The 13,032-nt window shown below is 37.2% G+C and overlaps 1 protein-coding gene across 2 annotated transcripts in view; it reads right to left on the minus strand.

Moving 5' to 3' along the window:
- SLC44A1 (solute carrier family 44 member 1) overlaps window positions 1–13,032 on the minus strand; it is a gene marked incomplete at its 3' end in the record, with an annotated part of 70,216 nt that overhangs the window by 13,154 nt on the left and 44,030 nt on the right. For both annotated transcript variants that reach the window (XM_084225249.1, XM_084225248.1), the window contains exons 6-12: window positions 12,711–12,880; window positions 10,832–10,921; window positions 8,579–8,706; window positions 7,355–7,541; window positions 5,175–5,340; window positions 780–936; window positions 263–346 (exon numbers count right to left, since the gene is read on the minus strand). In XM_084225249.1, the coding sequence (XP_084081375.1) occupies window positions 263–346; window positions 780–936; window positions 5,175–5,340; window positions 7,355–7,541; window positions 8,579–8,706; window positions 10,832–10,921; window positions 12,711–12,880 (982 nt within the window). The remainder of the gene's footprint in view (window positions 1–262; window positions 347–779; window positions 937–5,174; window positions 5,341–7,354; window positions 7,542–8,578; window positions 8,707–10,831; window positions 10,922–12,710; window positions 12,881–13,032) is intronic.

Genomic DNA, 13,032 nt, shown 5'->3' on the forward strand with positions numbered 1-13,032 from the left:
TAAACTACTAAACAAATTGTTATAAAGTTGAGAAACCATGTTCACAAAGATGAACATGGGCTATTTTTTAGTTCTTGTTTACATTCCAAAGATAAATGTAGTGATATGCAGTGAAATTTCAGTAATGGAGAAAAGACTGAAGTTCTGTCATTCAAGTTCAGTTCCAAAGTACAATACATTATGTGTCGTCATCAGATTGCACTCTGGGAATATATATACTAGTACAAGCCCTTACATAAAACTTAAATATGGAAAATCTTACCTGATTTAAATATGTCAGGCACTTTTCTAGACACCAAAGGCAGCAAATGCAGGCTTTAAGCATACAGCGAGCACAAGCATTTTCCTACAAAAACACAGAATGTGGGAAAACAGAGATAAAGAGTTTTTATGGAAACAATATTCCCTTGTACTTCAGTAACTGATATTCAGCCTGCTAACTTAAGCAATCTGTATCATGGTCTGTAAAGTCTAAATATTCAGAGAACAATGGTTTGGTTTGGAAGGAACTCTGAACACCATAGGCAGGGACACCTTCCACTAGAACAAGTTGCTCAAAACCTCATTCAGCAAGACCCAGCACACTTCCAGGGATGGGATACCCACAACTTCTTTGGGTAACCTGTTCTAGTGCCTCACCACCACCCTCACAGTGAAGAATTTCTTGTTACCCCAATCTATTCCGAAACAAGACTTCCATCCTCCCACACTGACTAAATAAACAGGTAAACATATCAGGCCTTGAGTTTCGACAAGAAAATGGAATCTATTTCTCTTACCTTTCCTTTGAGTTGTGTGTGAATATACATAAGAATCATTCGTGGTATCTTCACTAGTGTGATAATGAAAGAACCCTTTGCTACTGTTCCTAGGTGGTAACAAACAAGGCGATTAACAGATGCCAGAATAGGAGTAAATGGCAGATTTCTTTTCTCCCTGTTGAAAAGAGGGGAAAAAAAAGCAGTAGAACGATCAGTATTTAAGTCGTATCATCTAGAAGTGCTACAAATTCTCAATAAAATAATGTACAAAAGGAATATATTATCCTCATACTAGCTTTCTCACTCCACCCTGACAATCTCTGTAACTCACAAATTTATCTCTAATGCAGGACTAGGATTAGGAATTGGCATGTCAAACTGTTGGGGACTGCAATGTTATCATTTATGGCTTAAGCATTTTTATGAAGGACTTTTGCCTATTATAGCAAAACTTTATAACAAAAGCTGCATGGAAGATCACCACACCCTGAATGAGCCTCCTGACTGAGGCCCTGGACTGCAAGTTGATGGAGATAAGAGAAAGTGACTCAATTCTGGGCCGGGGGAAAAAAAAAATTCATTCACAGGAGGTTTAGGCCTCACACCTTTGGGGTGGAGACCACAGCCCCAGGGCTATCAGCTGCCAGACTTGCCCAAGCAAGTCACTCACACCAAAGAGTGGGGATGGGAAGGAGAGGTTTTGGGCATGTGAAAAGTCTCTGGTGAGAGGCAGTAAATGCCAATACTCAGCTGGGCAGACCCGCCCAGCTGCAGTCACAGGAAAGCCACATCTACAGGACATTCATGTGAATGACAGCAGATGCAGTGTCATGGCCCATCAAAAGTTCCCCTCACAAGGAGCCCCCAGATCTTGCACTGGAGCACTGCAACATGACATAACAGATCCACAGTTTCAAGGGACAGTTTCAAACTTGCCCTCTAGGCCTTCCTACCTGGCCCAAATGTATATGAATCCATTGGATTCTACACTTTTTGGGGTGCAGGGGACCCTCACCACCAAGAAGACCAGATGGAGGGAAGCCATGAGACCCTTGCAAGGATGGTATGTTTCCACCTAACCCCTGTCCCTCCCCCTGTTCCCCTCCATGCTCTTTTTCTATATCTTTCTTTTCTCTTTCTTTCCCTCTTTTACTATTAAATAAATTATATCAACTTTTTTTTTGGCACCAACATCTAACCTCCTTTGGTTTTAATCAAGTTTTGGAGTATATTTCAAACCTTTCTGTGTTTGATCCATTTTATTCAGAAAGACTAAGTTTTCTTTGCTCTTCTGTATTTAAATTGATTCATTACACATATGAGTAGTGTGGTGGTGCATCCCCTTTGTCCCTTCCCATCTTGGGCTGCATTATGATCTCAGAAATGCTTGTTAGGCCCCTGTCTTGACAAAAAGCACCTGGGCTCAGCTCCTCGAACTTATCAGAAACACAGTCTGCTCTCAGGAACTTTTCCTGTCTATCAAGCGCCTGTTTTTAAAGGAACAGCCTTGTAAACTTATTTTTTGTGCCCAAATATCAACACAGGTAGAATAACATTTCTGTTATTGAACTTTCAAAGAAAGTTACAGACCTGAATTGTGGACAAGATGGAAAATTACTATGACTAAAGCCAATTCTCTTTCAACCCCATAAACTCCTGGACCACAGTGGGCTATGATCAGCACCTCCTTCTGAGTGGGACCTCTCTAAGCCACTGAACAGTCAAATTTGTGATACTCAGAGGACCAAAACCAAATGCTGCTGACAGAGCCTGGGCTGACGCCCCACTTCTCAAGCCTGAACCCTTCGCCTCTTGAGAAGGTGCAGAGGCATCTGACCTGAGCGCCTCACTAAACTTGAGAGGAATTTTTACAGGCTATACCTTGTACCTATGTACCTATGTGTGAGTGTGAATGTGCCACAGCAAATGTACTGTAACATTAGATGGGTAAGTAAATTAGGTCTAAGTAACTGAGTTACTGCTGTGTTCATAGTAAATCCTATAGACTCTTTTGTTAAATTTGTTAAATTACACTATTGGTTAAGTGATACTAAGTTTAAGTGCTGTTTAACTCTTTAGGCCTGAACTGTTGGTAAAGTCTGGGGCTAAGAGTGGCAAGAGGGCCCACTCTTAACCTTGTGATTCAATGAGAGGGTCTCCCTCACTCCTTTTTATCCTTATCCTTTCTCACCCTTAGCTTTTTCCATCCCCAGCTTCCACATAAATCATTTTAGGTTTAGTCTTAGATTAACTGATTTCAGTCCTATTTTTCCTTTTTAAAGTGTGCTTTAACCATCTTCTAAGTAGTAGAGTGAATCTTGTCAATGAACTCTGTCACATTTCAACTTCTATATTAACCAGCTTTTGCCAATACATTGGCCAGGGATTCTCTGAGCAACTGGAAACACTCATGGTGACAAGTAGTCTTATTAGTAGTTGGCTGAATTACCACTACTAAGAACCAGCAATTCCCTTGAAGTTGTGCCAGATGGTGTGCAATTCAAAACCTTCCAAAACAGTAAGAAACTGTGCTAATATTTTTTTTAGTCAGACTACTGATAAACTATTACTAATTGATAAAGTAAACTCTTTGCTCAGATTTTTTGTATTTCTGATTTAGCTGTTATATACTCAAGGTACCAAGGGTTGAGCCTTAAAACAAGTTATTTAATGCACTGCAGCTATAAAATTTTTAATTTATCAGATAAATACTCATGTTCACAGTTTCAAGCTATTATTCTTTTCTATCAAGAAACTAACATATACATCTCTCTCAAAGGATAGCACTAATTAAACATTTAAAGAATGGCTCTTCTTCTTTATTGGAAATAAAAGCATGATAATAAGCATACTAAGAAACATCTGATAACATTCAAAAAACAAAGGCTCTCCCCAGCTTGGGAGAGATGAGAATTTCACTTAGAAAACAAAAGTAGATTCTTGATTCCACGAAACTAGTATCTGCATAATGTAATCCTGAGATGTTAATGATCAAAGTAGGTTTACCCTGTATTTTATTCCAATTAGCTTTTAGGGGGTAGACAAATTTTACTCCCTGTCAGGCACAATCACATAAATTGCTTGAGTCTTATGCCCAGGCAACCCAAACACTTCCTCATTTTAAGGGCAAAGTCTGTAACACAAAACACTTTGAGGCCTGTTATTGCCTGAGTTAAAAGGAATCCATCTGGCTAAAGTGCATGAGCAGTGAACATGTATAAAACATTTCTCCATGGATAACCTCATCTCATTTGATTTGGAAAGCTGTTCATATGCAAAATAATGGGTAAGTGCAAATTAATGCCTTTTCTGGTTTTACAAGTCACTTTTCAAATTATGGTTTTACCTTAAAATGCAAAAAAGAAGATAACAGAGAGAAATTAGTATTTACTAACTTAAAATAAAATCGCAGTTATGGAATTACAGGGTATGGATGAAATAAAAATCATTCACCCTCAGGTGACAGGAAATACATAAACTTACAGATGAAGCATACACATTGCTAAGCAATCTATTTCAGTGCAGAGTTATTCTCTTTCCTCTGCATTTTCCTCATTCTGTACTCAATCTAGTTTAATTATTCACAAGATTACATCCCTGTATCATCTTGTAATAACCTCATAGAGGTATTTGATTGGTATACCGGAGGACTTCATCATTAATAAAATAACAAAACTTCTGACAGCACAATAAATTGATTCCTTGCTTTTGATGTTATTTTAAAGAGCAGAGCAGAAAAGGAGTCAAATGTAGTTCAGGTAACAGCCTCAATTAAAAAGACAAAGCAATTAAACATTTGTGATCTGATTCACGCACTTGAAAAATACCTCCATACATTAGTCAAAAAACTGATACACAATTTAGTTTACAAGTACAGCACTAAAATATGGAGCTTTAAAATTTTACATGAATTTTTATTTTTATATTTTCTTGTCAGGATCTATATGTAAATTATTAATCTAATAAGATCTTAAGTAATCCTGTGAAGGAAAGATTAATGAAGATTAGTGAAGGACTGGAAATAATTTAAAGGGCATTATTTTGCAATTAAAATAATAATCAATTGCTTTCATTATTTTTTAACCTCTACAGATCTTACCAGCATTAATTATTTAGCAAAAAAGATGACCTTCCAGACTCATCCTACTTTGTAAACAATCACCCATACCTGTAGAATGTGCATAGGTTACAAGGCAAATAATACTTCAAGTCTTACATGTCAAGAATACCATCTATAAATGCCAAAACAGATAGTTCAGGACTTTACATTATTTTAAAAGGGTCAAGGCAATTTAACTGTTCCTCGGCTTTCCCAATGGACACAAATATTCTCCCCAGAAACCCTGTTGCTCATTATTTCTGCTAAATCAATGTGTAGGCTACTCATGATAGAGCTATCTAGGTTAGCCTTACCTTGTAAAATAGTATGTTACAACAGCCCCTGCTACTGTCATCTGCTGACAGGCTAGGATAAACTCACTGATCCAGATGAGTCCCACTACATGATACCACCACATGTATTTCAAAGGACCTGCCATCCGAAATTCAACAAATCCTTCCTCGTTTGGGACAGGACTACCTAGAAATGAATGAGGGTAAAAAAAGAAAATGATGCTTATATCAACTTATAAAGAAGGAAGCATATGGTATTAGCAGTTCATGACCAGTTATGAACCAGCAGTTCATAACCAGCAGTTCATAACCAGCAGAAACCCCTCTAGTTTTAAATGCCACATTTAGGAAGATCGTTCTTAAGAAAGATAGAGCTTTTGAGACAACAAGTATAATGGGATTTGAAAAAAATACACTAAAAAAATTCCACAACTAACCACCATCTCATAGCAAAAATTCATACAGTTAAACATAATGGAAGTCTACTTCAGTCATTCCTAATTTGAGTTTGCAGCCTTATCAGTATTTTTCATACAGAATGAATCAGTATCAGCCCCTTACACCTAGACGTCAACATTAACAATCACTTTTGTTTTCCCTATGGTAAGCTTTTGTAGCTTTAAAGTTAGTAACAGACATATGGAGCAGCCTTAGGAATTCTAAATATATGATTTAATATATTCAAAAATTTATTGACTCTTTGTCTAATATGAATAGCAATATCATAGTGACTGACAGCATGTCAGAACACTCCTAAGATAAGCTTAGGAGTGCTCTGACATGATGTGTTCTATTTTGATGTGTTAATGCACAGTGAGATGTTTCATCTTATACAACATTTACATGAACAGCTGATGAGATACAGAAAAACATTGCAAGGAACTTTTTGTGTATATAGCGCTTACCTTGAAAAGCATTGTTTTGACTTAGCACTGACAGCACCTTACCCTCATTCTTAGTTATGTTTTTATACTTATATATAAAATGAATGTTTTCTTGTCAGTAAGTTAACTATTTAAATAATTCTGGTTTTGGTGAACAAGGATTTGGCCTTATTTGCACAAACAGTTTGTTTAACTGATAATAGTGATGATACTGAGTACATATAAGCTAAAAAGATAAAATAGCTTTTCCAAAATCAAGGCAGGCTGAAGGGTTCTGTCACTTAACTACAATATCAGACTACATTCTCCTACAAATTTAGTGCCTGGGCAGTGGTCTGACTCAGAAAATGAAGCACAGGACTGAGACTTTCAGTGGTGACCATTTTCTGCACATACCACAGCATGCAATCAAAACTAAAAATTCTATCAGTAATGAGAACAGGAACATAGGAATTTGACTGCCTCCAACCCTTTGCTAAGAACTCAGGATAAGAAAAAATATTTATCTTGTATTACTGTGAAATAACCTTGTGACTTGAAACACTGCTACTTTTGGGTCAGTAGCAAACAACATGTTTCAAAATTTTAAGACATTTAATAATGACAGTCTCTGTTGCCTACAATGTCTACAAAATAACAGACTCTTTAAAAAGCATCTGCTCTGGTGGTTTTTTTTTGCTGAAGTAACTAAGATTTGGACCCATGGGGTTGATTAATTCCAGAAGCTCTTGTCAGACCCTGAATACAAAAAAAGCTTTCACCTTCTACATACTGAAGAGCCGGTAGGAATTAGTAGTACATTGGCTGCTCTCAGAATACAGTGCACAAGCAGCAGAAAAATCTCCCTATTGATTCTGGAATAATACTGGACACCTAAATTAGAAACAACTGAAAACTAAAATCACAATATTTACATTGTGGGAGGCAGTAAATGTTTGCAATGGCCCTTCCCTTACTGTGTACTCATGTGTGTGAGTACTGCCTGCAATACTTGGTGACTCCAAGTTTATGCTGTCGTTAACTCGTGTATGTAAAATTAGAGGGAATTATTTGAAAAATTGCTATAGCAGTTTTATTATTAGCGTCTCATGGTTTGCAGCAAGCCAACTTGCATCAAATCAAAAAACCAGCCTAACACACAAAGTACCATGCTGGGAACGAAGACTCAAATGCACAATAGCCTGAAGTCAGTGAAGCAGACAGGAATAGAAGCACAACAAGTGGGCTTTTTCCTTTGAGATTCCCACTGGCTTTTTAGTCAACTCTGCTAGAAATCATACAAAAATGAAGCGAAAATTATTTGAAGTGACTGCTTACCTGTAGTACCAAGAAAAAGCAGGACTGTGATCCAGTATGTCCAGAAGAGGATAAGCACAAAGAATGTCCAAAATGGCTGGAAGACTAACAGTGGCAGGTGAATGAAGACCTTGCCAGCCACATGGAACAAGGCAATGGTGAGAGCTACTCTTTTGCGCATAATTAACATGATCAAGAACAAGATAACCTAGAGGGGGAAGTTTCCAAATCACATTAAGAATCAAGATACTCTTTTGCACAGCTAGGATATTCAGACACACTAAATTAACACATACTCTATCTATAAAATCACAAGATCAAAATATAAAACCTCTATCAGCTTCTTCTAGTGATAAATTATTTTCCAAATTATACTTTTGACGAATTCCATTCTCATAATTATGTATTTGGAATCATCATCAGCCTTAAGCTGATGAGACAAGACCAGGTTCTATCCTCAATTATGTTTTACAAAGCAGTGAAATCAGCCAGTTTTAACCTTTAATATTACCTTTAAATTACCTTTAAGAAAGGTAATTTAAAATTTATATCTGACCATGGCATGGTGGTCTTATAGGATGTATGTATATATGTGCATAATAACATAGGGAGTAAGAATCAAGGAGAGGGAATGGAGAGGAACTTTTGGATTAGGATGTGAAGTAACAAGAAGAACAGAAGAGGGAGTCTACAATTCCTGTGAAGTTAATCAAACATTGTCAGTTTCTGGTAGTAAATTCAGTGACTCCGAAATTAACAGCAAGGCCCAAAGAAGATAAATTGGTTCAAATGGTGTTAGTATTTCAGTTCACAATGACTTAAGAACAACTTCTTTCTGAAGCAGGTTAAGGATTTTTAAATACACTGAAATGACTCAGTACCTCTGAACTGAGAATCTAAGAAAAATTTCTTTGGATTGGCAGTCCAGTATCGTACCTATTCTTGGAAGTCCCTGTGGACATTTTACAGTAGATGAAAGTAGCTGCAGGCTTAGAAAGTCTCTCCTGACTCAAAATCAGATAATAGAGAACAGCTCCTAGAAAGTCTCCCCTGACTCCTAATCAGGTGTTAGAGAACAATTCCTAAAAGTTAAAAAAATAACATAATGAAAGAAAATCACTTCAACAGAAATTGTGGCAATAAACTGTTCCAAAATATGTGCAATACAATGCTTTCACCTGAATAAAAACTAGAGACCAACAGGAAGACAAAGCAGAAAATAATACAATCATTAGCAAAGCATACCGTGAAGACTGTAGCTGCAATGGCATAGATCAAGAGAGCCTGAAGATTGTCTTTGGCTATTTGGGTCTCAAGAGCACCAGCAGATATTCGTTGTTTAGCATAGAGCCACCACAGGACTCCTGTACCACCTGTTTTAGTGAGAAAACAAGAAGGATAAATAAATGAATCTTCTGTGTGATATATTTTACCTAGTCATAGAGAAATAAAACAGTTCTTTCCTTTTAAGTCTAGTCTGGTACTGAATACTCAAGAGCACTGATGCTCAACTGAACAGGAACTTGAGAGGAGGGAGAAGTACCTAGTTCTCCTCTGCTGCCCTCTTCTCAAGTGAATATACTCTTTTCAAAGTCTCACCATACTATGACCACTTAAGACACTTGCAGAACCTTGACCCTTGACTCTGTGTTTTAGGGTAAACTGCATTGAAGGACTACTTTGTGGAAAGCCCTAACAGTAAACAGCACAGCTCCCACTAGACAGGTAATAAAAGAACAAAAGGAAGAATAAATAGTTCTGTGGTAGGCTGTATGTATGAATGTATGGGTGTGTACAATAATGCAGGGAGTAAGAATTTAGGAGGGGAAACAGAGACAGACCTTTGGATTAAGATGTGAAATAACAACAAAACAAGGAGTCTACCATTCCTGGGAACACTAATCAAAACAACAAGCCTGATGTTGGAAACAGCACCTTAATGATATGTAGCTAAACTTGCTTCAGACAATGCCTTGGACACTAGAAAAAACATTAGTAAAAGGCACAGGAAGCATATACAATGTGAGGTACTATTGTCTCAGCCCTGCTATGTTAATCCTAGTCTTATGGCCAGAAAAACATTCTCCTATGCTAGCTGCCTTTCCAAGGTAGAACTTTTCTTGAATACAGATCTCCAGCCCTCAGGGAGATAACCTCTCCTCTCTGGTACATTTCTTTTCTCTTTCAATTGTCCTTTGTTCTGCTGGTATTTCTGAATCAAATGCATAAGCTAAGTAGGGAGGTAGGGCCAGATGAGCCTCTGTGGTCCCTTCCAACCTTACCCATTCTGTGATTCTGTGATTGCATGTTTTTGCTGAACATACTCTGTTCAGGTCTAAAATGAAGGATGCTCTTTTGACACCTCCTAAACAAACAGTAAAGACAGAATAAGCAGCATATCTCATAAAAAAACAGGGTTTGATTTAATCCATTATTATAATGGATGAAACTTTTTAGAACATAGTAACAGATGCCAGTAAGATAAGTTATTCAACTATTTCACTCAACATGGCTGCTCAGCTTCTGAAGAGAATATAAATGAAAAATAAATCCATATTTTTCCTTTTCCCTGATCACAGATTGTGAGGCCATTAGTCAGAAAACTAAAGTGATCCTGAGAAAAATAGAGATGGTCTGCTGATTTTTTCCATGCACTTCAGTCTTGAATTGCAAGAATTAAATCACTAGTGATTCCTAATATGTTTATTCCATTTTTTTCTTTCTGTGCAGTCTGCCCAGACATTTTGGATTAGCTACTCAGTAATAAGTGTAGAAAACTTTAGTCTAATGAATTTTAAAGCTAATGTGATAAAATAAGGCTACTTTCACACAAGCTACATCATTTTGGAAGAGACAACCTTTGGTCATTTCCAAGAGAGCATGCCTGGTGGCATTTCACATATGATCTGGGTCATGCAGGTGTTCCTGAGTCATACAGAAATACAGGGATTTAATTAGAATTGCTAGACAACCACCTTTTCTTCCTCTCTTCAAGAACAGGTCTTAAAGAGCTACTCAAAGAACTGAAGGGCTGATGAACATGTCAGAGTTGTAAATATATTCAGCTGCATAAGCAATAGTTCCCTTTGATTTCTTCATGCACCAGCCAAAGTGTGGGAGGTACCACCAGACACACCCAGGCTTAGCTGCCTTGCTGACCTGTTTGGAAGGCAGGTTAAGAAGTAGGCAACATTTAGGGTTGTGCTACAAGTGCTGTGAGCAATCTCCTGCACTGTCACCTATGGGGTCTAGTGAGCTAGGCTGACATGAAGACTGACTGCCAAGCAGGGTGTGCAAATATTCAAGGAGCAATGTACTCTCTGAGAGAGATCTGCAGTTACTAAAGTGGCATTTTGAAAGTGCATCTGGAAAGGGACTCAAAAAAAAAGCTGAAGGGAAATGCATGATCCCAGATGTGTGTGGAATGTAGCTGGGTTAAGGAAATGGAGCACAAGGATTAGAACTGGGCACTCAAAGTGGGAGACAAACAAGACTTACCAAGTGATCCCAGAATTACAAGAATTGTTAAAATCCAGACAAGTACTCTTGAAATGTATCTTATTATAATCATTAAAATCATGGACAACACTGCAAAAGAAGACAAATAAAATAAGCAGACTAATTATTTCAAGTAGATATAGCCTTCCTAATTTTCCCACTGTACTAAGAGAACTGCCTTCCACTAGAATTTTTACAGACAGATTTCTTTTTTGAGGCTTACAAACTCACTGAATAGATACTTAAGAAAATTAGGCACCTCTACAGCTTCTGCTTTGATAATGTTGATTAAAACAAAGATAGCTTAAATACATTTACACAATACATCAAACACAAGACATAATGCATGCATACAGACAGAGATGTACTTAGACAATGACCAAACAGACAGCAAGACATGACAGTAATTCGAGTCTGGTAACATGAGCACAACTCCAGAGGACCAGGGCAGAGTCTGTACTCAGATACACATGTCAAATCACTGCAGTTACTATGATATCTGTGTATTCCGGAATGTCATGCCAGTCGTAAGTAAAAAACTATACAGCAGTTAAGGCTGAGGTGGTGTGTACAAGTACATATTCATATTTTAACATACATACGTTCATGTTCAGCAGTTACATGCAAGCCACTAGAACCTGGCTTTTTGAATCACAGTCTCACTGTTTTAAAACAAGTAATTTCTGTTTAACTATGAAATTATGAAAACGATTTTTAAAATTAATTATATGTAAATTCTGTACTAACTTCTGACTCTAACTGAACAGCAGCACTGCAAAACAGCCACTAGCTTTCAGATTTCAAACAGCTTTCTACCATTATTGCCAAATACTGAAGCTGTCAAGATGTAAAAGTAAACAGCTTTCAAGCTACAGTTGAAAAAAATACACAGTGGTCTTTTGTATGCATGTAGAAGGGGTTAATGGTATCTAGCATCCTCTTATTTTTCCTTTCCTTTTCCCTTCCTTCTCCCCTGCCCTTTTTTTAAACCACAAAGCAAACTGAAAACAAAGGACCCCTATATCTGATACAGCTTTGCAGTGTTTCTTTCTAAATAACACATCACTCATATGCATAGCTAATATCATGATACTTCCATTTTAGGATTTCAGATTTTATACTGTGTGAATAAAATAGACTCACTAGGAAAGCAGTCTATGTCCGTGGGCAACATTCCACCTCAAACAAGACGATTTTGTTAAAACAGCTCTTCAGCGTAACATAAAGCGTCACTTAATAGACTAGAAGCATCTTGCAGCTATAGAAACAATTCAGCACGTTTGTACTGTTGGGAATTTCCAGCTCTTGAGAAAAGGCTGACATTTTCAAAGACCTGAAGCTTTTAATTTTGAAGGAAGAGGAAGGAGGTAACATACAATGCAACAAATGGGCACCTAATTTTCTTGTTTTCAGTCTTAAAGTTCTCATATCTTTGTGCAAGTATGTTAAATGAAACAAATTAAATCCCCTACATCCAACCGGAGTGTGCTACTTTGCATTTCTCAATCTGTCCTTTTTATTTGGAAAGGGTTTATTTGGACTTGAGTTGGTAGAAGATGACTATTACAAATGGGAAAGGGGAAGACTATAAAAAAAATAAGAAAAATGGATGCTGTCTTAACTATATCAAAACTAATGTTGGCTAATTAACAGCCATGCATCCTCCATTTCATAATCAGTGTAAGAGAAACAAAACCAGTATATTACTTATGAATAAGTTACCCAACTCTCAAATAAAATTTTAAAAAAGCATTCTGAATAATTTTCTAAGGGATTGTTGCCATTATACAGGTGTTTTGTTCATATTGTGGTTAGAGTGTGTTAACAACCTCCTAATGGAGTACACTAAGAAATAGCTAATAATGAGAAAAACAATTACCTAGTGATAACAAGCAAAGTCCCATTATAATCTCTTTGCTGGTCATAACTCCACTAATCAGCCTGTGTAAGACACTACTGTCACTGACAAAGGTGATCAGGGCCTCTGCAAACTTGGCATAGCAGGAAATGTTCACAGGAGCACAGCGATGGAAGAATGGAATAGGTGCACTGGTGACACAAGAAAAAAAAATCAGAAAAAAAAATTACTCCTACTTAATATAAATGCCACATCAACACACAAATGAAAGGTGAATGGATGCAATCATTCTACCCTTATAACATCATAACCAGAAACCATGTGTTGAATGCACAAGTGCTGC

This window comes from Fringilla coelebs (genome assembly GCF_963513975.1).
Source record: "Fringilla coelebs genome assembly, chromosome: Z".
In the NCBI taxonomy this organism is placed as follows: Eukaryota; Metazoa; Chordata; class Aves; order Passeriformes; family Fringillidae; genus Fringilla; species Fringilla coelebs.